Source organism: Mustela nigripes, chromosome X (genome assembly GCF_022355385.1).
Source record: "Mustela nigripes isolate SB6536 chromosome X, MUSNIG.SB6536, whole genome shotgun sequence".
NCBI lineage: Eukaryota > Metazoa > Chordata > Mammalia > Carnivora > Mustelidae > Mustela > Mustela nigripes.
The window spans coordinates 109,571,513-109,598,218 of NC_081575.1; the positions used below are offsets into that span (position 1 = coordinate 109,571,513).

Consider the following 26,706-nt stretch of genomic DNA (forward strand, 5'->3'; position numbering starts at 1 on the left):
CTGAGAATTTGATGAAAGCCGAGTGTTTTATTGTCTCCTGAGAAAAATGCTCTCCCAGAAATTCCAGGAGTCTCCTGGATCTCCTCCCCACCCCCCACCCTCACCAAAGCCCATCGGTGGCCTCCTAGTAGATCCTCTAGTGAGAGTCCGGATTCAGAGTGACATGTGTGGTCCTTTGGCGTGCTGAACCCAACAGAGTAAAAGTCAGTCTTAGAGCTGAAAATAAACAGTGAGGCCCACAGCTCTCCTGTTTGGGGGAGACATTACTAGCATGGCAGCCAGTTATCCTTTGACACCTCAGACTTGAGGTTTTGGCCAGGAGGATCCTAGCAACCCCACGAGTTTGTGTTCTGTCGGTTTTCACCACACCAGGCTAAGGACTAACATCGCAGTATTCCCCCACCTCACAACTGGGATTGGCAAGTGAGGCAAAGAAATAAAATGTCTTCAAACAGTGGTCAAGTGGTTTGTATCGTTGATGGTACCTAAGGGGCCCACATGGTTTCTGTTAAGTTTCAGAAGTTTTAAGGTGAGTGCTGGGATCTGGGATGAAACTGGAAACCCCTGCATTGAAGCAGATGCCCGCAGTACTTGGCTCCTGACCCACTTTGTTTCCCTGCAAGCCATCCTTCAGTCCTATGACATGGTGCAAAGGCCCAGGCCCAGGGCACCTTGTCATTTGTGCATAGTTTGTAAATGCAGAGGGGGGAAATCAGATAAGCAGGAGTTTAGCAAAAGACATCATTCGAAAATTGCACACCTGTGGTCTCCTTAGGTTAAAAGCATATGGCCGTTGCATGTTAGAGCTTAAGTTTAGCACTTCTCTGAATGCCCAAGGTTTACATAACAAACTATACAAAACTTATCTTTTAACCTAATGGAAAAAGAAAGTGTGACACAGCCCATTGTCTCAACTGCAGATATAATCATTTGATTTTATTTTTTTAACTTTTTAAAAGTACTTTATTTTTTTATTAACATATAATGTATAATTAGCCCCAGGGGTACAGGTCTGTGAATTGCCAGGTTTACACACTTCACAGTAATTTTTTTAACATTTAAAACAAAATTTTATTTTAACTAGGTTCCACGCCTGATGTGGGACTTGAACTCATGACCAGGAGATTGAGTCACATGCTCTGCTGACTGAGCCAGCCAGGCACCCCAGGTGTAACCATTTTAAAACAAAGTTTATTGGAATTTCCACTGTACAAAAACCTCTCAAGTCCAAGGCATTGCCCTTCCCTATCCCCTTTAATATTTTAAGTGGTAGTTGCCAGAATAAAATTTCAGCACAAAAAATGAATTTAACCGGTTTTTGGAGTTTTTATAACAGAATTTTCCACTTTCTGTTTTTTGCTTTACCAACATGGGGGTGGGGGGGGGTGATGGCGAGTAATCTTCTATTTTCAGCGTTTGTCCTAGTCTCTTCTAGGTATTTCATTTGAATGATTGAGTTGTACTCTCCTCTCTTGGAGCTGAGCAATGCAGTGATGTGTATTTAGCCATTCTTAATCTAAAGGAAAAAGGACTGAGGGTATGGGTCAGCTGGAAGCCTCTGACCTCTGTCTCCTGAAGTACAGGAGTATAGGGGAAGCCTCACAGAGGAGCAAACAGGTGGAGAGGCATTTACCATGAGGACACTATGGACACCCAGGCCAGAAGTGTGAGAGCAGAGTCTGTGCAGGAAACTTGAATTCAGGTTTTGGGGCAGGGGCTAAGGAGGGTGTGTGTGTGAGGTGGTGAGGCTGGTTGTGAGATGAAGAACCCGCACCTGCTGAGCCTTGTAGGGCAATCTAAGAGACCCAGATTCTGTTTTATAGGATTGGAGCATTCTGAGCAGGGCAGTGAAGTCTTGAGATTCTAGTTGTTTCTGTGACCTTCCTTTTGGAGGATGGATTGGAAGGAACCAGTATTTTTTTTTTTTTGAAGATCTTATTTATTTATTTGACAGAGAGAGAGCATGGGTGGGGGGAAGCAGAAGGAGAGGGAGAAGCAGACTCCCTACTGATCAGAGAGCCCCATGCGGGGCCCGTTCCTAGGACCCTAAATCTCATAACCATAACACTGAGCAAAAGCCAGACATGAAAGAATATAGTTGTGATGTGATTTATATTAAGAAATATATATATATTTGGGGCACCTGGGTGGCTAGGTCAGTTAAGCATCCGCCTTCAGCTCAGGTCATGATCCCAGGGTCCTGGGATCAAGCCCGGCATCCGGCTTCTCCCACTCCCACTCCCCCTGCTTGTGTTCCCTCTCTCACTGTCTCTCTCTGTCAAATAAATAAAATTTTTGTGGGCAGGGGAAGCTAACAGTAATGAACAAGGTGCTGGCCTAAGGTTATAGACATACAGTTCAATGAAACAAAAGGGAACAGAATTGGGGATTCCGAAATAAACCACTACATTTATGGTCAGGTGATTCTCTATAAGGGTGTCAAGTCAGTTACATGGAGAAGGAATACTCTTCAGTAAACAGTACTGGGGCAATTAGATATCCACATGCAAAGCAATTAAGGGACCTCTTCCTTGTACCATATTCAAAAATTAATTCAAAATGGATCATAAACCTAAATGTAAGAGCTAAAACTATAAAACCCTTAGAAGAAAACGCAGGAATAGTCTTCCTGACTTTGCTTCCTAAGGGAAAGCAAAGACTCCTTAGTACAATAACAAGAGCACAAGTGACAAAAGGAAAAAAATAGATAAATTGGACTTTATTAAAAAATGACTTTTGGGGGCGCCTGGGTGGCTCAGTGGGTTAAGCCTCTGCCTTCGGCTCCGGTCATGATCTCCAGGTCCTGGGATCGAGCCCCGCATCGGGCTCTCTGCTCGGCGGGGAGCCTGCTTCCTCCTCTCTCTCTCTCTGCCTACCTCTCTGCCTACTTATTATCTCTGTCTGTCAAATAAATAAAATCTTTAAAGAAAAAAAATGACTTTTGAGCCGCAAACCATACCATTAAAGTGAAAAGACAACCTTACAGAATGGAAGAAAATGGTAAACCACGTGTATGTTAAGAGACTTGATTCAAGAATACATAAAGAGCTCTTAAATTTCAATATTAAAAGATGAATAACAATTTAGAAATTGGCAAAGTGTCTGATAGACATTTCTCCAAAAGTGATATACGAATGACCAATAAGCACATGTAAAGATGCTCTTATCACAAACTGTGGTAAGGAAATGCAAATCAGGACCACAATTGAAATACCATTTCACACTACTAGGATTGATGCAATGAGAAAGACATATAAATTTTTTATTATTATTAACCAATAATATATTTGTTTCAGGGGTACAGCTCTATGGTTCATCAGTCTCTCTTTTTTTTATTTTAAAGATTTTATTTATTTATTTAATAGACAGAGATTACAAGTAGGCAGAGAGGCAGGCAGAGAGAGAGGAGGAAGCAGGCTCCCTGCCGAGCAGAGAGCCCGATGTGGGGCTCGATCCCAGGACCCTGAGATCATGACCTGAGCCGAAGGTAGAGGCTTTAACCCACTGAGCCACCCCGGCACCCCTGATTCATCAGTCTTAAACAATACACAGCGCCCACCACAACACATATCCTCCCCAATGTCCATCCCCCAGCACCCCCATCCCTCCCACCCTCCTCTCCCCTCCAGCAACACTCAGTTTGTTTCCTGAGATTAAGAGTCTCTTATGTTTTGTCTCCCGGTGTGGTCTTGTCTTGTTTCATTTAACGGATAAATTTTGACAAGATATAGAGATCTTGGAACCCTCGTACATTGCCAGTGGAAATTTAAAATGGTGTAGCCTCTTTGGAAAACAGTTCTGCAGTTCCTCAAAATGTTACACTTAGAGTTGCCATATAGTCCAGAAATTCCACTCCTAGCTATATATCCAAGAGAACTGAAAACACATGTCCACACAAAAACTTATAAGTGAATATTCATAGCAGCATTATTTATAATATCCCCAAAGTGGAAACAACAAAAATGTTCATCAGCTAATGAGTGAGAACACAAAATGTACTGTGTTTATGCAATGGAGTATTATTTGCAATAAGAAGAGATGTAGTACTACTACATCTACAACACTGACAGATCTTGAACACATTATGCTAATTGAAAGACCCTGAGCATATAAAATATCACATATGGTATGAGTCCATTTATACAAAATGTCCAGAACAGGCAAAACTATAGGACTGAAAGTAGATTACGGGTTGCCTAGGCCTGGGGGATTGAGGGTTGGAGACAGATGGAAAATGACTTTTAACAGGTAGGTAGGGGCTTTCTTTTGGGAGTGATGAAAATATCCTAAAATTAACCCTGGTGTTTCTGTTAGTATGTGACTATAGCAAAAACCATTGAATTGTATCCTTTAAATGGATAAAGTGTATGTTGTATGAATTATATCTCAGTAAAACTTTTAAAAAAACAATGTGCTAGAAATCACAATACATTTCCTTTTATTATATATTTAGTGTATAGTTCTGTGAATTTTAAAACATGTAGGGTCATGTAACCATAACCATAATCAAGATGCAAAGCAGTCCCTTAAAGCCCCCAAAATCTGCCTTCTGCTACCCCTTTGTCACACCCTCTCCCCATCCCTAAGCCCTGGAAACTGCTGATCAGTTCTCCATCACTGTAGTTTTGTCTTTGGGAGAATGCCATATGAGTGGAATCATGTGATATGTAACCTCTAAGAGTGGCTTCTCTTATTTAGCATAAGGCCTGTGAGATTCACCCAAGTTGCTGTCTCTGTCAATAGTTTGTTCTTTTTCATTGCCAAATAGTGTTCATTATAAGGACATGTCGCTGTGTTTACCCATTTGCCTATTGAAGGACATTTGAGTTTGCAGTTTTGGGAAGGTAAGAATTGAGCTGCCTTACACATGCATGTAGAGTTTTTTTTTATTTCTCTAGAGTAAATATTCAGGGACAGAATTGCTGGGTTGTATGATAGTGTTAAAGTTTATTAGAAATTGTCAAAGTGTTTTCTAGAGTGGCAGCACTGTTTTTGCATTTCCACCAGCAATGTATGGGGATTCTAGTGATTCTACATCTCTGTCAATACTTGGTATTGGCAGTATTTTTTTTTAATTTTAGCCATCTTAATAGGTATGTAGTGGTATCTCATAGAGGTCTTAAATTTGCATTTATATAATAGCTAATGATGTTGAGCTTTTGATGTGCTTGTCAATCATATATCCTCTTTGGTGAAGTGTCCAAGTCTTTTTGTTTGTTTTTTACCAATTTTTAAATTAGGTTGTTTTCTTACTGTTGCGTTTTGAGAGTTCTCCATATATTCTGGATTTCTCTTGCTGAGTATGCAACTCACAAGTAGTTTCTCCTAGTCTGTAGCTTGTCTTTTTATCTTTTAACAGTGTCCTGCACGGAGCAAAGGTTTGTACTTTTGCTGAAATCCAATTTTTAATTTTTCTTCTATGGATCGTATTTTTAGTATCATAGCTAATTCTGCCTGACTGTAGGTCATGAAGGTTTTTCTTCTATGTTTACTTACCAAAGTTTTATGAGTTTCCATTTAACGTTTAGATCTGCGATTCCTTTTAACTTAACTTTTGTATAAAGTGTGAGATTTGGATTGAGATTTATATTTTTGCGTATGGATGCCCAATCGTTCTAACACCATTTCTTAAATTTTTTCCATTATGTAGCTTTTATTTTGCTCATTACTTTTGGTATTTGCCTTGTTTTATAACCATGTCAACAACTATTTTGACATCTAAGTTTTACTGTTTTTGTTTACTCACCTAATATTTTAAAAGATATATCTTTTTTTTTTTTAAGATTTTATTTATTTGACAGAGAGAGATCACAAGTAGGCAGAGAGGCAGGCAGAGAGAGAGAGAGGAGGAAGCAGGCTCCCCGCTGAGCAGAGAGCCCGACGTGGGACTCGATCCCAGGACCCTGAGATCATGACCTGAGCTGAAGGCAGCGGCTTAACCCACTGAGCCACCCAGGCGCCCCAAGATATATCTTTTTTATTATTTTTGTTCTTTCCTCCAGTGGCTGTAATATTTGAGTATTTATTGATATTTTGTGTATAGTATAATGGTTCAACAATGATGTACATTATGAAATGCTCATCACAAGAAGTGTAGTTACCATCTGATGCCATATGAGGTTTTTATAGTATTGCTGACTATATTTCCTCTGCTGTACTTTTCATCCCTGTAACTTATTTTGTAACTGGAAGTTTGTACCTCTTAATCCCTGCCACCTGTTTCATCCTCCCATGCCCGTGCCCCTCTGGCAACCACCATTTTGTTTTCTGTATTTATGAATCTATTTTCTACTTTTTTTTTTTTTTTATTATTCCACACATAAGTGAAATCATGGTATTTGTCTTTCTGTCTCTGACTTCACTTAGCACAATACCCTCTAGGTCCATCCATATTGTCACAAATGGCACAATATCATTTTTTTTTATGGATGAGTAGTATTCCATTGTATATATATACATATACCATGTCTTCTTTACCCATTCACTTATCAGTGAATGAATGAATCTCCTGGATTGCTTCCATGTCTTGGCTGTTGTAGATAATGCTGCAGTAAACATGAGAGTGCAGATACCTTTTTTAATAAGTGTATTCATTTTCTTTGGATAAATACCTAGTAGTGGAATTACTGGATCGTAGGGTATTTCCATTTTTAATATTTTGAGAACCCTCAATACTGTTTTCCACAGTGGCTGCACCAATTTGCATTCCCACCAACAGTGCACAGATGTTCCCTTTTCTCCACACTTGTTATTTCTTGTCTTTTTCATTTTAGCCATTCTAACAGGTGTAAGGTAATCTCATTGTGGTTTTGATTTGCATTTCCCTGGTGATTAGTGGTGTTGAGCATTTTTCATGTGTCTATTGGTCTGTTTCTCTGAATAGAAAAATGTCTATTTAGATCTTCTTCCCATTTTTAAATCAGATTATTTGGTTTTTGTTATTGAGTTATATAAGTTCTTTATATATTTTGGATATAAACCCCTTATTGGATATATTATTTGCAAATATTTTCACCCATTCAGTAGATTGTCTTTTTATTTTGTTGGTGATTTCCTTCACTGTGCAAAAGCTTTTTATTTTGGTATAGTCCCAATGGTTTATTTTTGCTTTGTTTCCCTTGCCTGAGGAGATCTATCCATAAATATGATGCTAAGGTCGGTGTCCACGTGATTCTGTAATCACAGAATGTTTTATTTTAGGAGTTTTATGGTTTCAGGTCTTATGTGTAAGTCTTTCATTTGTTTCAAGCTGGTTGTCGTGTGTGGTGTAAGAAAGTGGCCCACCTTCATTCTTTTGCATGTAGCTGTCCAGATTTCCCAGCACCATTTATTGAATAGACTGTCTTTTCCGCATTGGATATTCTTGCCTCCTTTGTTGTAGATTAACTGACTATATAATCATGGGTTTATTTCTGGATTCTGTATTCTGTTATAGTGTGTCTATTTTTGTGCCAATACCTGATTGTTTTCGTTACTATAGCTTTGTAGTATATCTTAACTCGGGTTGTGATACCTCCGGCTTTGTTTTTCTTCCTCAAGATTGCTTTGGCTCTTTGGGGTCTTTTGTGGTTCTATAGAAATTTTAGGATTTTTTGTTCTAGCTTTGTGAAAAATGCTATTGGTATTATTTTTTTTTTTTAATATTTTTTCTTTATTTATCTGACAGAGATCACAAGTAGGCAGAGAGGCAGGCAGAGAGAGAAGAGGAAGCAGGCTACCTGCAGAGCAGAAAGCCCGATGTGGGGCTCGATCCCAGGACCCTGGGATCATGACCTGAGCCGAAGGCAGAGGCTTAACCCACTGAGCCACCCAGGTGCCCCGCTATTGGTATTTTTTTTCAAAGATTTATTTATTTGAGGGTGAGAGGGAGGGCAAGCAAGCACAAGTGGGAAAAGGGTAGAGGGAGAGAATCTTCAAGCAGACTCCCTGCTGACCGGGAATGCCAACATGGGGCTCAATCTCATGACTTATGACATTGTGACCTAGGCCCAAAACCAAGAGTAGGATGCTTAATTGACTGAGCCACCCTGGTACCCCAGATGCTATTGGTGTTTTGGTAGAGATTGCATTGAATCTGTAGATTGCTTTGGTTAGTATGGGCATTTTAACAATTAATTTAATTTAATTAACTTAATAATTCTTCCAATCCATGAGTATCGTGCATCTTTCCATTTGTGTGATTCAGTTCTGGAAAGTTGTGTGCTTCTAGGAATTTATTCATTTCTTCTTGGTTATCCAATTTTTTGGCATATAACTTTTCATAATATTCTCTTATAACCCTTTATATTTTTGTGTTCCAACACCATTTATAAAAAAGACTGTTCTTCAGGGCACCTGGCTCGCTCAGTCAGTACAGCATGCGAGTCTTGATCTCAGGGTTGTAGGTTTGAGCCCCATGTTGGGTGTATAGATTATGTAAAAATTAAATCATCATCAAAAATAAAAAAGGCTGTCTTTTCCCTGTTTGTCTTTAGACTTTTATCAAAAACCAGTTGGTGGTATTTGTGTGGATCTATTTCTGGACTCTCTATTCTAGCCACTGTGTATGTATCCCTTAGCTTCTTTTTTTTTTTTTAAGTTTATTTATTTATTTGACAGAGATTCCAAGTAGGTGGAGAGACAGGCAGAGAGGAGGAGAAAGCAGGCTCCCTGCTGAGCAGAGAGCCCGATGCGGTGCTCCATCCCAGGACCCTGAGATCATGACCTAAGCCGAAGGCAGAGGCTTTAACCCACTGAGCCACCCACGTGCCCCTGTATCCCTTAGCTTCTTATTAGGTACAAACACATTTAGGATCGTTACGTCTTCATGGTGAGCTGACCCTATCATTTTTATAACATTTCTTCATTTCCCTGGTAATATTTTCTGTGAAGTCTGTTTTGTCCGATTAATATCTCAATTCCTTTTTCCTCTTCCCCCGTCCTAAAGAGTAGGAATTTCATTTTATATAATAGCTTTTTCTAAGCCAAAAAGCAAAATGCAAGTTGTTCATTACATATTAAACTCTGATCACTTCAGATTCACTTATGAGTGGGCTGTGGGGATGGGGGGGGGGGTCCCAGCCCACCATGGCTAGCACGTGAGGTCATCATGGCAACATAATTGTTCACATAATAGTTCACAATTATTTGCTTCTCATCCTTAATGGAGGATTTCACAGGTTTCACGTTGACCTCAGAAACAGCCGTGAGACTTGCTTTCACGGATGAGATAGGAGAAGCAAAGTGTTCGTTCGTTCTGCCTGGCAGCCTGAAGAGGCAGCTCACAGTTTGCTGTGTGTTTCTTCTTCTTTGCCACGAGCTGGGCAGTGCTGTGGGTACCGGCTGCTGCAGTAGCCTCGTTCCTAGAGGAAGCACAGCCGACCAGGGATGGACACAAGGTGTGGAGGAGGAATGTTCGTTGTTATAAGCCACCAAGATTTTCGTGATGTTTCTTACCACAGCACGGAAGCCAAGCCCCGGGCCCAGTGTATTCTAGGCCTTTCTCTCATAAACAGGAGCCAAAAAGGGCTCTTTCTCTAAATTAGAAGTGAAGAAGTGGTGGAGAAGGTAGGCGGGGCTGACAGACGACTGAACCTGAATGACAGAATGCCCAGCTCTTGGTCCCTTGTCCTCAGTGAGACACAATTTATGTTGGGCTTCTTTGTCTCAGGCCTCTTCTCCTCGAGTTTAAGGATGTCATTGCCAGTTCCCTTGCAGCAGGGGTGCTGAGTCCCCTGGCTCAGGCCTGTGCCGTCTCCTCTAAGCCCACACTGGGCCACTACCATTGACTCCTCACGGCTCTCCCAGTAGCTCGGTTGTCTGCAATCTGCCCCATCCTCTTCCGTCGTGGCCCCACACCTGTCACCTCAGGAGATGGTTGTGCCCTTGACGCTTATTACAGAATTTGTCACCAAGATTTATTTTTTCAGGTGACGCACGTAGAGAGTTTAGTAAAATAAACAGAAAGGGAAGATTTATTTGAATGAGCAAAAATCAGGGCTGAAGAAGAGGAAAGGCAAAGACCTGGAGAAGATCTAGAGTTGCCAGGGGTTTTGTGTCAAACATAACAATGGGATAAATCTATTCACTAGCAGTATTTACTCTAAAAATAAAAGAAGGCACAAGGCTTTTTTATTCCCCCTAAAAAAAACTAATGATGGTTACATTAAGCTAACATAGATTTTCCCCCAACTACCGTCTCTATCTGATTTCCTAAAATAATTATATGAAAAAGTAACATGAATGAAATCTGTTCAAATAGGTTGATAATATAGTGAGCAGTTATCGAGCACTAATTTGTGCTAGACATAGACCAAAATACTTGATTTGAATTTACTCCTGTAATTCTCACAAACACCCCTGTGAGGTCTAGGTATTGTTCTAATCCCCGATGGGTAGACAGAGACACGGAAGTAATTTGTTCCAGGTCAGCTGGACGGTGGTAGAGCTTTTTACACAGCCATCTGTTTCCAGAACCTGTGCTCTTTAAACACAATACATTAAGTTTATGTGTGGGCATCCACTGAATTAGATTATATTTTTAAAAGACTGGAAGCAGCAGAAGGCTAAAATGATCCTGTCTGAGGCCATAGGCTTAGCCTGAGCAGATCTACCCACTTTCCTCCTTTTGTCCAGTTTGCTTCTTTCTGTTGAGCTTGTAAAATTTGCATCTGCTGCGGAGGCCTTTTGTTCCCCCTCCATTTAGATCGCTAAGGCAAGTAAAAGACCCAGAGCTTGAAGGAGATGGACCTGTGGGGTGAGTCACAGAAGCTGGTGAGCGGGACGGCAGGTGGCACTGTGTAAGCCGCCTCCAGGTGGGGGAGGCGCCCACAGGGGAAACCACTGGCTTGGCCTGAGAGGGAGGGACAGCAGACCCGCCTTCACGCCAGACTGTCTCCCAGTCTGTGCTCTTTTCAGGTGTCCTGCATTACATCAAAATGGAACCTCCCACGTCTTCCGGCACCACACATTATTTTTCATAGACTTTAAGAGAGAAGCAAGTGTTAGCTATGGCTGCTACGCCTGCCATAACAAATACCACAGACCAGGGGCTTGAGCAACAGAGGTTTAATTCCCACAGTTCTGGAGGCTGGGAGGTCCGAGATCGGGGGCCAGCGTGGTCAGGTTCTGGTGAGGGCCCTCTTCCGGTTGTAGACAGGCGGCTTCTTGTTGCATGAGTGCAGAGAGAGAGCAAGCTAGCATTCTGGCTTCTTCCTGTAAGGACACTAGGTCCCCTTTGTGAGGGCTCTATCCTCATGACCTAATCACCTCCCAAAGTCTCCACCTTCAAACAGCATCACATTGGGAATTCGATTTCGATGTACGAATATGGAGGAGACAGGGGCGCCCTGGTGGCTCAGTCAGTTAACTGTCGGACTCTTGATTTCAGCTCAGGTCTTGATCTCTGGGCTGTGAGTTCAAGCCGTTCATTGGGTTCCACGCTAAGCATGGAGCCTACTTAAAAAATAATAATAAATAAAATGAATATGGGGAGATACAAACATTCATTCCATAACAGTAAGGATTCTTTCACTGAGTGCAGCAGCACCCCAAGTTAACACGGTTTGAGTATGGAGTTTTGAATGTGGGGGTCTCCAAAACACCTAGACTGTGTCTCTGTAGTGGAATGAGGGGTTCAGACATTCTAGCTCTGGGTAGGGATGAACTAATCCACTTCAACAGTTAAGCCCAAACTGAAGAATCAAAGAAGTAACTTTCAGTTAAGAGGACAGTGACATTTCATAATCCAAACCACACTTGGCACTGTGTGTAAGCGGTCTCTGCTGTGTCATTGGAAGGCTGTTTGTCTTTGTGGACTCACGGTTGATGGGTATGCCAGGAAAGGGCTGATTTCTTTCCCTGGATCTCCTGACTAGTTGCTGTCCTGGGATTAGCCAGCCGGCCTCAGAACAGTTCCAGTTGCTTATGTTGTACATTGTTGGTGCGAATCACTATGTGATTTTCCAGTCATCCACTGTTGGAATAAGACTTGTACCTTCACTCAGCCATTTCTAGACTTAAGTTCTAGACTTTAAAATGATTGATTTGTAATTGTTGGCTATGAAACAGTGTTAAAATACAGAATGCCGTTGCCCCCGAGGGCAGTATTAGTTGAGCTTTAGATGTTTTTGAAGAGGGCATAGGTTAGTTAAAAGAGAAAGTTAAATATTTACTTCCTTACGTGGGACCATTTGAAACTATGCCAATTTTTTTTAACCTAATATCCATGGTAATATCACTTCAAAAGGACCCAAATTTTTTCACGAGCCTTCTTGTAGATAATTAAGTACCCTTTTGATTAGTTTTGTTTAAGCTGGCAAAGCTCTGTATTTTATTAGGTACATATTTTTTGCATATTTTCAGGAAAAGTCAACAAGACTTTATCTTGATGTGACTCTTTTTCTACCTTACCGTTTTATTTCTAGGCACAGAGTTTATTAGCACTGGCTTTTAAGAAAAATAGCTTTACTGTGATATAATTTACTTATCATATAACTCATCTGTTTAAAATAAACAATGTAATGATTGGTAGTATATTCACAGAGTTGTGTACCGTCACCACAATTTTGGAACAATTTGATCACCCCCAGAAAGGGAGAAAACTGTTAACAGTCACCCACTCCCTACTTCTTCCATCCTTCCCCCAACCCCAGCCCTAGACAACCACTAATCTACTTTCTATCTCTACAGATTTGCCTATTCTGGACATTTCTTACAAATGGAACCATGCATTATGCAGTCCTCTGTAACCAGATTTTTCCCTTCACATCATGTTTGCAAGGCTCACGCGTGCTGTAGCATATCTTAGCACTTCTCTCCTTTTCGTTGCTGAATAATATTTCGTTGTTTGTATAGACCACATTCTGTTCATTCATCAGTTGATAGGCATTTGGGTTGTTTCCACTTTTGGGTTATTATGAATAATGCTGTCGGGTATATTGTGTATACTTTTTTGGTGTGAAGATCTGGCTTTTTAGTGACTCAGCTGTCCTTTTGAATATCGTAGCTAAGTAGGACCCCCGATGTCCTCTTGCCTAGTGCTTCCTATTCATGCACATGAAGTGTCACAGACCCGGCGGTGGAGGCCCAGTTAAGGTAGGTGGCTTCCCCTGGCGCACAGAGCTAGACTGGTGGAGTGGGACCCTGCATCGGGTCTCGTGCTCCCAGGGTCAGTGCTTCACCAACTGGTGTAGAAACACGAAGGCGGAAGAAGACTTAAGCCTTCAGTGCACAGATCTGTGAAAGCCTGTAGGATTTTTCTGTTTGCTCTTTCTTCTATTTGTCACTACAGCAGATCTGGTTGGAAAGCAAAAGAAGAAGAACATCAGAGAACATTCCTTAGAGACTTTCTTGTCTAATATTTCCATTATACAGATGAGGAGACCAAAGCCCAGAAAAGTAATGTCCCTTCTCACCTGAGATCATGCTGTTGGTGGCAGAGCAGGGACTAGAACTCCGATTTCTACTCTTCACCCCAGCCCTCATTGTGCCCCCTAAGGGTGAGCATTCGTTTGCCAAGAGCTGGGCGAGGGTGGTGCCGAGTCATTTTGTGTCTCTTCTCTAACAGAATCCCGTCACAGGGCTGCTGTCAGCCAGTCACGAGCAGAAGGACGCCTGGGTGCGGGATAACATCTACAGCATTCTGGCCGTGTGGGGCCTGGGCATGGCCTACCGCAAGAATGCAGATCGTGATGAGGACAAGGCCAAAGCCTACGAGTTGGAGCAGGTAATCCTGACCGGCAGCCATGTCTTGGCTGCTCAGTGCCTTTTCCTTAAACAAAAAAGCCTGGAAGTAGCTGTGCAGAGCAGTTCGGTGGAGGCATCACCTCCATTTCTGCCGTAGAGTATTTTAGGGAGGCACTTAGGTGGTCTCCTTGGTCGTTCTCATTGAGATTTCTTTTTCCCCTGCTTAAAAAAATAGCCAAACCACACGATTCTGAAAAGGAAAGGAAAGCATCCAAATTTCTAACTAGCTACATTTCTCTTGCACATCCTCTGTCAATTTTATATTTACTTATATACAAAATGTCCTTATAAACTAATACAATTGTATTTAAAGCGTCAGCCACCAGAAATATCCATTCCAAAGTAGGATAGTCTGGAGTAGTCATATTGAAAGGGTATTTCTCCAAACGGTATTGCTACTGCTTAAAACAATGTGGAATTTCCCTAAGAAATTCCTTTCCAGATGGAACCATTCCAAAGCAGTCTTATGGATTTATAGTCTGTCACCCTTTCATTTCGAACCACATTGGTGTTGTCCAGTATTCAGGCCTGAGTGACCATACGGCATGATGCAGTCCTTTTATTGGTTTCCAAGATGAGAAACAGACATACTCACAAAGATCTGCCATCACTGAGTATGTAAGAAAATAGTCTGCCCTTGAGCAGAGGAGGTATTTCCAGAATATGTTGAGTGAGAGCATTGAGGTGGGGAGCATTGATGCAGAGCACCGTCTTAGCACTCTCTTAGCATGAGAGCCTTTGGGATTGATGTTTGATTCACATGTTCCTCATTGGCCCTCACAGCCAGTGGGTTATCAGGTCCAGGAAGTGTTTGTAGGGCTTCATCAGTGCTTCCTACAGCAGCCAAAATGGGCAGCAGTGGCAGGAGCCTTGACGGCAGTAGAAACTAACAGAAGAAGCCGGTTTGTGGGAGCAAGGGAAGGACTATTTGGATTTGAATCATTCAAAAAAAAAAGTCATTTGGAAGTGAATCATTCTTTCGCAGTATAATAATTTAATGTGGATGTTCATCAAACTTCCCATCCTCCTTTGAGACAAAATCACAGTAAAGCTTTCCTGCCTGTACACACGTGCACACACGCACACACGGGATACCTGGTTACCTCTCCTCTGTCCGCGTTTCCTGATGCAGGCTAGAGCTGACTAGATTTGCTGCGCTGTGACTGACAGCAGTGAGACAAGAACAGTCCACATTGTTGTGCTGAGTGTGGGTAATAACTAAAGAGGGACCTTTCCCTTGATTATAGAGGATAACACAGGATCTTCCCATGATCCTCAGCAGGGCTGCTATTGCCTTTGGGGTGTAGGAAGTATAGTTATTCATTGTGTGAGACTGTCCTGCTCATGGAGAGATACTTGGGCTCCCTGGGCCTTACTCACTAGATGCCAGTAATCCCCACCTTCATCATGGTGACAATAAAAATGCCTCTAGCCCCCCATATCAAGATGTTCCTCCACCCCTGGGGATGGGAATGTCACCCCCAGTTGGGAACTGATGTGCTTCTTCGTAATAGAAAGACACTTTATTTGAGGGGAAGTCGGTTGACAAATATTTGTGCTATACACATAGAAAATTTTAATTATAATATTGGAATTTCTACTTTATGAGGTAACATTTTCTGCCTCAGAAGAGTTTATATCCTCTTTAAAAAAAAGAAAAGATTTTATTTACTTATTTGACAGAGAGGGACATCAAGAGAGGGAACACAAGCAGGGGGAGTGGGAGAGGGAGAAGCAAGGCTTCCCGCTGAGCAGAGAGCCCGATGCAGGGCTCGATCCCAGGACCCCAGGATCATGACCCAAGCCGATGGCAGATGCTTAGCGACTGAGCCACCCCAGGTGCCCTGAGTTTATGTCCTAAAATGAGATTGTATTCTAGAATCCTAGGATTTTAAAGGCAGAAGGATAATTCATTCCAGATTTTTCTCTGGTGATGAACTTTCATAGTCTTCCACTATATTCCTCCCCTGCAGACCGTGTACATTCTACAAGAGAAGAGATGCTCATGGTCCTGAGGGAGGAAATTCTTTCAGCCAGGCTACTTCGACCTACAGAATATCCCATTCTGTAGCCACTTGTGAATTAGTTTTATATTATTTTTAACAGGACGGATTAAGACCAGCCTTTTCATGGGTCTGAATTGTGGAGGAAGTGAAAGGCAATATAGCGTATTAACTGAGAGCTCAAACTCTGGAGTCAGATCCCTGGCTGTGGGCTCTGTCCTTGCTCCATCCCTTGCCCACTGGCAGACGTTAGCAACGGTGCCTCATCTCTCTCAGCCTCAGCTTCCTCCTCTATAAAGTGGGTAATAACAACACCCACCTCATAAGGTTGTTGCAAGAATTAGACCGAATCCAGTCCTGGTCGAGGCTTTTGTACAGTGCCTGGACAGAATGTCTGATTATCCTAGTACTAAGGCTATTATTCATAATGATAATGACAATAGTTGGTTGCAATACGTATTATTAAGAAACTGTGGCAGCTACTTGCATTTTGTAAGAACTTTACTCAACAGTCCTGTGATGGCATCACAGATGGCTCTTCTGGTGAAGCATCATTACTTCAGGTCAAGCGTGGTAGACTTAATTCATCTTTGGCATAACAAAAAAAAAAAAAAAAGAAGAATTACATCAGAATTTAGCATCAGGATACCAGGCTTATAAAATTTGTCTTGCTAAAATACCAGTGAGGAGTCACTGGATTTCAGAACCAGCGGCACCATCCGGTCCAACCCCTTTATTTGAAGTAAGTCACTGCATCAAGATTTTTGTCTCTGTGAGGGAGCGGAGATCACCTCAACAGACCAAACACTTGTATGTGCTCAGGACGCGCCTTCTCAGGGAGGTCTGTGGGCAGCCCTGGCTGACGGGCCGTGTGGTGAGGTTGTGGTTTTCACGGAGCAGGGAGGCTGACGTGTCACTGATCCCACTTTATTTCCACAGAACGTGGTGAAACTGATGCGGGGTCTTCTCCAGTGCATGATGAGACAGGTAGGCAGAAAAATGACAAGTGTGTTTTTAGGTCCTCTGAGTGGGTAATCTGTCACTTTCGTGGAGACAGCTGACATTCCTAAAGTGTTTTGAGCTTTTCTTCTTAAGTGGAAGAGAAATTGAGAACACTTTGCTTACTTTGTCCTTTAAAATTATCTTCACTAATCTTATCCTCCTATAGAACCGCAGACTTTGAGGACCCTGTTTCTCGCTATCTCTTTTGAAGAGTTACTTGTAAGAAGGAGAACATGCCTTTTTTTCAAAATAGAGACGAAATCATTGTTTACAAAAGCCACTCTCGGACAGCCGTGTAGTAGTGTTTATTCTGTTGAGTTTATAAAAGGGTTTCTTTTCATTTGAGTTGAAAATGCTTGAGTGTTTAAAACGTGGCATTTCAGGGAGGGGTAAATAAAATAATTTACTAAGTTCATACTCTGCACAGAGCGTCATACCAGGATCCGCACGGGTTCCAAAATGAATGATACTGGCCCCGCCCTTCAGCAGCATGTGCTTGGTTACTCTTCAAAGCCCTAGTGGGTCTTTTCCTTTGGACCCTGAAGTTGAAACGAGTCCTCTTTCTCCCCTCTCTCTCGCTGAGCACCTACCAGGTGTCACAGCTCCTGCTGGGCTTATGCGGACAAGGAAATCCTTTGGTTTGACCCCTTGTCCTGCAGAGCTTGTTAAAATCCCCCTGGGCTGGGCCATCTCTGGGGTGGGCAGGTAGAATCCCCCACACAGCGCCCCATGTGGTGCTCACTACGGGACATGTGCTGCCCTCCATCTCTCTGGCTCCTGGAGGTAGCGGCTAAGAGGTCGAGGACCAAGAAATGGACCCCGGGTGAGGCCTGTGCCAGCCATGAGCCCCTTACCCATGTGGAGCCGGCCTGCTCTCTCCCTCAGGTGGATAAAGTGGAGAAGTTCAAGCACACTCAGAGTACCAAAGACAGCTTGCACGCCAAGTACAACACCGCCACCTGCAGCACCGTGGTGGGCGACGACCAGTGGGGCCACCTCCAGGTGGATGCCACCTCCCTCTTCCTCCTGTTCCTGGCCCAGATGACTGCCTCTGGTGAGCCCGGGCCCTTGGAGCCCATTGCACAGGGAGTGGCAATCCGGAAGTGGGGGCGGGGGGGCAGGCAGTGATCCAAATTCAAAAGAAGTTATTTCTGTAAAGAAAAAGCGTGTGTCTTTAGAATGTCATGTACACTGACTCTGACCTGTCAGGCCAGCTCCGGTAGCATCTCTCTGGTTGATCTCAAAGCTGGCCCTTCACCTTTTCCTCTTACCCCCTCTTCTAGACACGCCCTCATTTACCGGAATTATATTCAAACAACATAATTTCTAGAACCCGGCTGTCCACCCAGAGTGGTCAGTCAGTCCATAGCCTTCATCCTGGGAGGGAGCCAGAAACTCCCTGACTGTGAACATTGTTCCTCAGCCCAAGCTGTTGGCTTCCATGGCAGCTTGGACACCAGGCCCCCTGAGCTCCAGAGCGCAGCGTGTTTCTGCTAACCAAATGGTCTGTCCCACGATACAGTCTGCTGTAACCGTCTCCGGGGATTAGGTCATTTAGTTGCTGCGTCCTTAGAGTTCTTATCCTCAGTCCGGTACACTGGCCTTCTGAGTTAGGGGCTTCCCATGAATTTCAGTCTGCAATTGTGAGACACTAAAGGTGGCAGAAATCAGTAAATAATACTGTTATAGCTTTGTGAATAAGCCAGGCATTTATTTAAAAAAACATACTTTTTGGTTATGAAAATTAAGATGAGCTTGCTGTAAATAGTTTGGAAAATAGAAAAGAATTCCACCGCCAATTTTCATTTAAATGTGTCTCTTCTAAGTCTTTCCCCCCCCCCCAATTTAGGATCATATTGTTTACATAAATAGTAGCTGTTGTTTTATTAGCATTATAACTTAAGCATTTTCCCCATGATCTTACAATCTCCTCATAAATATAATTTTAGTGACTTTATCGATGAATGTGCCATAATCAAACTATTCCTTTATTCCTTTTTTCCCCCTAGTGTAACTGATATTGTAATACCAACTTTTTTTTTTTTAATAAGATTTATTTACTTGAGAGAGAGAGGTTGGGGGAGACGGGCAGACCGAGACAGGGAGAGAATCTTCAAGCAGACTCCCTGCTGAACATGGAGCCTGATGTGGGGCTCAATCCCAGGACCCCAAGGTCATGACCCAAGCTGAAATCAAGAGTTGGCTGCTTAACTCACTGAGCCACCCAGGTGCCCCAAAATACCAACTTTGACCCCATATCTACTTGCTGCCTTCTGTCGGATAGCCTTCAGAGGCTACTTATATATATTACCAAATCATTTGCAGAACATTTTACTAGTTAAACTCCCCCTATTGATGTAAGAGCTCCCATCTTACCATATCCCTACCAGCCTCAAAAATCCGTACTTTCAAAATACGTACATTAGCCATAATCACCTAAACATTCAAGGGCCCCAGCAAAAATCCAGCTCTTTCGATCACCACCTACTTCAGAGAGTCCGTGTAGCCCCCCTGAGGAGGTCTGGGGCGCTCACCTTCCCACAAGGTCAAGGACTTTCTCTTGAAGTTGGGGGCTCTACTTTACCTGTCTGCTGCAGGGGAAGGATACTCACCCTTGGGCTCACTCAAGGATAAGAACAGTATCTGGTTGCTCTGGGCTAAAATTTGTGCTTTGTTGGAAACTTCTTTGTGCAAATCCAACACTAGCAGAAGGCCCCACGCCCTTTCAGCCTTTTCTACCCATAGGCACACCTGCCTGCCTTCCCTCCTTCCTCTTTCTGAGATTAGACATTAACTGTTTCAGTTTGCTTTAGATTTAATTTTTGATGTCTAGTAAGATAAATGAAAATGGAAGAAGAAAAAGAAAAATGAAAATAGGGGTACAAGAATTTCTTTCCTAGTGAGATATTTGTAATCTGGGATTGCAGCACACATCTCTGTCTCCACAGCAAAACTCTGTAACTTCATTGTTTGTTTCTTTTTACTAGGTTTACGTATTATTTTTACCCTTGACGAAGTGGCCTTCATACAGAATCTTGTTTTTTACATAGAAGCTGCATATAAAGTTGCTGTAAGTATCCAACCTGGTAGTTTTTCAGGTGTCCCTGTTCAAAACAATAAAAATCGTACAGGTCTCGGATGGCCAGGCTGTCTGGGCCTGATCAGAAGGTTAGCAAGATTTGAGCTTTAAGATTGTCACATATGCACACAAAGTACGCATTTTTGTCCTGGGATCCAATGGAGGAGTTGATACGTTTGGAAGGCATCACGTGCTCTGTTTGAATCCTTTATGGTTTTAAAAAAAAATTTTTTTTTAAGATTTTTGTCTATGTATTTGCCAGAGAGAGAGAGAGAGAGAGAGAGACAGGGAAGAGAACTCAAGCAGGGGGAGCGGTGGGCAGAGAGGGAGGGAGAAGCAGGCCCCTGGCTGAGCAACAAGCCCGATGCAGGGCTCCATCCAAGGACCCTGAGATCAGGATCTGAGCCGAAGGCAGACGCTTAACTGACAGAGCCACTCAGGCGTCCCTATGCTTGTTTTAGATAAGATCCTAACGTGTCTAATAGCAGGTGCACAAGCCGGCCAGAATCAGCATGTGGGGCAACAGGGTCAGCTTGTTAGTAGGAGCTGCAGTGCAGGGGGGACCACTCCAGGCAGCCCACAGGCAGAGGGGCGTGGGCCAGATGTGTGCCCCAGGCCAGGTGTGGGTGGCTGTAAAAGTGTACAAAGCCCAGTGCCTCCAGGCTGCTCTCTGTTGCAGCTGGTGAAGCCTCATGCATTCTGGTTGTTCAACAACAACTCATCTGTGCAAAGCTGACTACAAGGGCAGTAAAGAAAGGGTAGAGTTTGGTTTAAAAAAAAAAAAAAAAGCCACTATGGTCAAAAGCCAGGGTCAGCAAACATTTTCTGTAAAGGGCCCAACAGTAAATAGTTTTTTGGCCTCTGCGGTCCCTGTTGCTTCTCACCTCTGCCCTTGTCGCTAAAAGGCAGCGGTAGACAACAGATGAACGTGAGCATGGCTGAGTCCCAGATAGCCCTTCTTTACAGAAATAGGTGGCAGAAGACCAGGTTGGGTCCAAGGGCTACCTAGGTCTAAAGAGGCGATTCTCAGTACAGGGCAGTCGTCCCCTCCCTGGGGACATTTGGCAATGTCTGGAGATGTTTTTTGCTTGTCACACTGGGGAGGGAGCTACTGGCATCTAGCAAGCGTTGGTGGGGGATTCCGCTGGACAGCCCCACAACAAAGAATGGTCCAGCTCAAAATGCCAGTAGGGCCGAAATCTAAAGAAACCAAAGGGGACTGGAAAGAGTGGGACTTTAGTTGGACCTTGGAGGGTGAACCAGGTTTGGATGAGCAGAAGGGTGTGGAAAGAGCCGGAACAGGACCAGGCAGGAATGGGCTCTGAGTGTGGGAGGGGTCCTTGGGGAGAGGGAGTGCGGGGAAGCTGGAGACTTAGCAGAGACCCAAGTCTGCATGTGGGCCTGCAGGGGGTGGAGGCCACGCCCACGTAACGGAGGAGGTGTGGCCAGTGGCTGGGAGGTGCCCAGAGCCCCTGGGGGTTAAGCAGTTTGTCTTTGGAAATTCTTGCCTAGGGGAGTGAGCCGATCAGAGCAGTGTTTGAGGATGAGTCACTCGGTCTGGGCTTGGAAAGAGAATGGGTTGGAATGTGGAAAGGCCACGTGAGGAACACTGATTTGCGTCCTGTGGCTCAGCTACCAGGCATGCCAGCAGAAAAGAGTCTAACATCATTCTGGTGTGCCTATGTCTAAATTTGCACATTTTAGAAATGTTCATCTTTGCAGATCAAATAATAAATACTGAAATTTTGGCACTGATTCTGTTCTTGTCGGCTTGTAATTTTTCAGTAGTGCGTGTAACACTATTTCAAAACAGTACCCAGCACTTGCCTTTCTTCAGTGAAAATAGGAATTACAAGTTAGGCGTGCGTGTATCACAGCCTTTGTATGGCGTGTTCTGAGCCAATTCACAATAATTGGTTTTAAAAGACCCAAAAACATTCAGTATTCTGTGCCTCAATTTTGATTTTGGCCTCTTGTTATTTGCTAAGCATTTTCCCCCAAGAAGTAATATTAGAAATAGGTATTAAATTATATTAAATGATTTGGTTGGCTTCAAGCAGTTAGAATACATTTGTTCAAGTTTCTTTTTTCTATCTTACAATTTGATACAAGTTCAAAAGGATCAGTTGAATAGAGGGGCAGCATTTCATTTGATTTGAAGATAAAACATTTTGTTCTCTACAAATCAGGAGTTTCTTACAAATTGATAACTTTTAAGAGGAAGAAAATTGAGAGTGTCTTTGCATGCAATTTTGTTCCACTTGAGTATTTACTTGCAAAATTCTGCACAGAGGTCAAATGGAGTGAAATTGAGGGCGAGCATGCCTGAGTATAGAAAGCCATGAATTCAGGAACCTTTGAGAAGAGATATTCATGTTTCTTTGTGCCTGTGATAACATAAAGGAATTATTTTTCCATAGCACTGCTTCTGTACCTCTTTTTCCTGCTCTGATGACTACCTTTTTTTATTCCCTCTGCAGGATTATGGAATGTGGGAACGCGGAGATAAGACTAATCAGGGCATTCCGGAATTGAATGCAAGCTCTGTGGGAATGGCCAAGGTGACGCTCTTGACCTGTTTGTTCTTCCTTCTGTGCATTTCTACTGCTTTGATTTGGTTCTTATCTTTAGGAGTTTGGATTTAATCTCATTAGCATATTTTTTAAAAGTTGGCAGCAGGTATGAAATTCAAGTGGCATGTATACCGCAGCCGGACTGAGATTATAGGGAAAGAGTGTAGGTTTTCTACTCTGAAATGTGCGTGAGCCAGAAATTAAGCGCCCTCCTTCCTTATTATCCATCATTATCACTCACAGGTCTAAGGTCTTGCTGTGGTCTGAGCACCTGGGTGTGTGATGTCCACTCTTCTTTTCTGGGTCATAAAGAAGGCTGAAGAATATGACTGCTTTGTAGGGCAAGGCTTACAAGTTCCCAAAAGTCTGTGGGGGGTCAGGTCAGGCAAGTAACAACATAAACAAGTGAAGCTAGCCAGATAGAAAAATATTGAAGGGTACTGGGGACCCTGGGAACTTTCTTTAAAGGTATTCCAATTCAAAATCAATTTTAAAAATTTCTTTAGGCCAAACAGAGCACAGCTGTGGGCCAGAGTCAGTCCCCAGCCACCAATTTTCATCTCTTGTCCTAGATACTTCACATGCTTCCCTTCCTGCCTCCCACTCAAGACTGAAGCCTCAGAATAACGACTCCAGAGCTAGAATTTTCAGAGCAACAGGAAATATGTTCTGTGAAGGCCAGCTGAGAGAAAACATACTTAATACTAAAAGAATTGACCTTTAAGTGGCAGGCATGCTAAACATTAGAATTAACACAAATAGGTGAATGAAAGAAAAGCTATCCATGAATTTAGTGCCCTCCCCCTACAACCCTGCCAATGTTATGAACTTATTAATATTTTATGTTTTGGTTGAATACCGATTTCATTTGGGGAAATGTTTGTCTTTCTTGTTTGTCTCTTTCTTGTTTCTGCAAAGAGCAGCAATGTGTAGGAAAGGCCTGATTCCACTGAAAATAAGGTTAGAACATGTCTATAGGACACTTTAGCTGAATTTTAAAGATGTGTGTTTCATCACCTTTGGGAAAACATGTATGCTAGATTGCTTAGTGGCAAAGGAGGAGCACTGGATACGGAAGTGTTTGTTTACTAGAAAGAAAAAGTGATTCATTCCTGTGCTTGTAGGCAGCTCTTGAGGCAATTGATGAACTGGACCTTTTTGGAGCCCACGGAGGACGCAAGTCCGTCATCCATGTCCTGCCTGATGACGTCGAACACTGCCAGGTAACAGCTCCAGCCTCTCACGGTCTGGACGGGAGGGAAGGACGCTGACAGAGCAGAAGACCTGGGCTCCTCACATCCTTATCTATCTATCTATCTTCCTTCCTTCCTTCCTTTCTTTCTTTTTTTTTAGATTTATTTTTAAGTAATCTCTACCCCCAACATGGGGCTTGAACTCATGACCCTGAGATCAAGAGTTGTGTGCTCCACCAACCACCCCATACTCCTCACCTTTTTTGCTTGGTGGCACTTGGCTTCTCTGAGCTTTAGTCCCCTCATCCATAAAATGGGCCTACTGGCACCTTCCCCTCCTGTCCCACAGGGCAGTTATAAGGATCAGAGTAAATCAGCTTAGCTCCTCAGAGCGCTCTGTAAGCTGAGAAGTATTACGTCAACCTGAGACCCAATGACGGCGAGGTATATCTATGACGTCAACTATCACAGCAACCTTGTTTGGCTAGAGACAAAATCTGGTCTGCTTTTTGAGCATCTAGGTGGTTTTCTCTCAAGTTTCTTTCATGATGCCACCAAATCGAAGGACCAGCAAGCAGTAGTTCACTTGGGGAGGGCTGGAGAGGGGCGGAAAGCATAGTGGAGGAGAGCTGAGACGGAAGAAATGGCAAACTAGTGGACCCTGCCTGGAATAAAGGGCAGAGGAAGCAGGGACTTGTTGCCGGTTAGGGGACTCCATCGGGCGGACAGTAGGTCCCCTGTTGCCCGTCAGTCAGCAAACTCTTACTTACCGAGGGCCCACTGTGTGCCACAGCCTGTGCCGGTGTTACAGGGGTGTGAGCCGTGCGGACTTGTTAGCAGAGAGCTTCTAGGGGGAGTGTGAGTTTCCAGGCAGAGAGCCTAAGGGAGGGCAGCTAAAGAACTGGGCTTGGGGGTCAGTTCGCTTGAGAAAATGAAGCTTTATTCTGAAGCTGAAGCGTTCCCCATCTTTACCCCCTTTTTAGCTCACTCCGTTTTCCTGCATTAAGTTGTCCTTAACGGGAAATCTGCTGTTTCATCGGGCATAGTTTAATAGAGTTGAGCTGATGTGCCCCTTAAGGATGCGTGGTCCCTGGTGGAAGCTGTGTGAGCTCTGTAGCCAGTGGAGCCTGGCTTAGAATCCTTGTTCTGTCACATGAGTCTCTGTGTCTGCATCTCAGCCCTCGTGTGTGAACTGAACATAGTGTCCAAATTCCTTCTTTATAAAATGGAAAAAATATTTTTTTAACATGACCAGATGGGGTTTATTCTAGGAATGCAAAATTGGTTTAACATCTAAAAATCAATTAATGTAGTATTCCACGTTTATATGAGATGTAATACGCGTACATTTGCAGGGCTCTAGCCCCGTGTCTGTAACGCTAGATCCCAATGTCCGCTGCCTTCCCTTCCTACACTTACCGCTCGCCTTCCTTTAGTTTACAGTGCCTGATCCAACCACCTTATAATTGAGGCTATAGCATAGTGCCACTAAGTAACCCGAGTTCTAGGACTACAGTAATTCTTTTATCTACCATTTTGCCCAAGGGTTCGTGTGGTCTCTTGGTGTTGACCCCTTCACATGGGTTCTGGATCACCCAGGCATGTTCCACAGAAGTCAGACATTTCTCCGTGCTAGCCCTCTGGATATATGTGTGTGCTCCTCTGTCTTTGTCTTCACAGCCAGGACACCCTGGCCTGCTAACGGAGTAGTCCGTAATTCTTCCCCTGCATGTCTGAAAGACAGCAAAGTCAACAAAAGGCCCCCAAGGGAGGGAGACCAGCAGTTCTCAGCATGGGGTCCAGGCAGCACTGTGCCCTCCCTGACCCTGTCCTCTCCCATAAGGAACAGGAATCATTGGCTGGGCAGGTGAGGTCCCCCGGCAGGGGTTGTACTGGTAGGAAAAAGCTCTACTGAAAATCAGCAGACTCATTCAAATGTTCCTTGGGGCTAAGGTCATGGTCTCTAGATACTGTATTCAGCGGTTCATGCTTCCCAGATTCAAGCCACCTCTTTGTTTCTCGTTCAGTCTATTCTGTTCTCCATGCTGCCAAGAGCATCAACATCTAAGGAGATTGATGCTGGACTTCTTTCCATTATCTCTTTCCCGGCCTTTGCAGTGGAAGACATGAACCTCGTGAATGTGACCAAAAATGAAATTATTTCCAAGCTCCAGGTAAGCATCACTCATGCTGGCACCCTTCTGCTCTGTGTTACATGTCCCTTTCGTGATGACATGGAACAGCTCACCCTGGTCTTGGTTCTCCATGAGGTCAGTGGCTTGGTTTGTCTAAGTGGACTCGGAGTGTGGGATCCAAGGCCAAGTGTACGGGGGAGAAAACAGTCTCAGAGTGATCCAGTGCCCTAGTTCTTTGTTCTTTTCCTAACAACAGAGCTTAAACTCAGGCTGGCGCCTTTGAACTCCAGTTCATACCCTTTCTGTGCTTCTGAAGCAGAGCTTCTTAACCCTTTAGAGATCATAGACCTCTTTGAGAATCTCTTGAAAGCTAGAAGATCTCTGCCAGAAAAAAAACACACACGTCCCAGTATCCTCCAAGTTTATACACAATGTCTGGGGACTTGGGGATCCCAAAGGTCAATTGAGCTTATGAAAAATCCCTGCTCTGAGGTGAAATGCAGGAACTATGACAATATACCAAACTGATAATTTTATTAAATAGCCAAGGCAACTGAACTTGTCAGTAAAATGATCAAGATATAAGTTTTCTTTAAAAAAAAAAAAAAAAGAGAGAGAAAGAAAAGTAAGTTTCTTGAGCCAAAATCTTCATGTTGATGATCCTACTTAGATTCTGTAAAAAATGCTTTTAGGCCTTGGATACAGAGGGATTGAAGGGTCTCCAGTCACATCCCCAAAGAAGCTGTCTCACACTTCAGTGGAGAAAAAGGAAGCTCTTTTAGCTTGTCGCAGTAGGCAGGGAGTCCATGCAGGGAATGAAGTGTTTAAAGGGAAGCAGGTTCTTGGCTGGGCTTCCCCAGGACTCCGAGAACTCTCTGGGGCTAGCCGCTGGGCGTGTCTGGCCTCTGCAGCCTGTGCTAAAGGAGCTCCCAGGCACTTAAGAAACTGGGGAAAGGACGCCCGACGCTGCGTGCCAGGGACTAGGGAAGCAGACGG

At 43.5% G+C, this 26,706-nt stretch overlaps 1 protein-coding gene across 3 annotated transcripts in view; it reads left to right on the forward strand.

Moving 5' to 3' along the window:
* The window catches only part of PHKA2 (phosphorylase kinase regulatory subunit alpha 2), a 76,099-nt gene that overhangs the window by 11,589 nt on the left and 37,804 nt on the right, over positions 1–26,706 (forward strand). For all 3 annotated transcript variants that reach the window (XR_009401429.1, XM_059386050.1, XM_059386051.1), the window contains 7 exons: positions 13,547–13,705; positions 16,668–16,715; positions 17,616–17,784; positions 19,718–19,800; positions 22,290–22,370; positions 23,507–23,605; positions 25,603–25,749. Coding sequence is in view for 2 of the 3 variants with exons in the window: in XM_059386050.1 (XP_059242033.1) it covers positions 13,547–13,705; positions 16,668–16,715; positions 17,616–17,784; positions 19,718–19,800; positions 22,290–22,370; positions 23,507–23,605; positions 25,603–25,749 (786 nt within the window). In the remaining variant the exon portion in view is untranslated. The remainder of the gene's footprint in view (positions 1–13,546; positions 13,706–16,667; positions 16,716–17,615; positions 17,785–19,717; positions 19,801–22,289; positions 22,371–23,506; positions 23,606–25,602; positions 25,750–26,706) is intronic.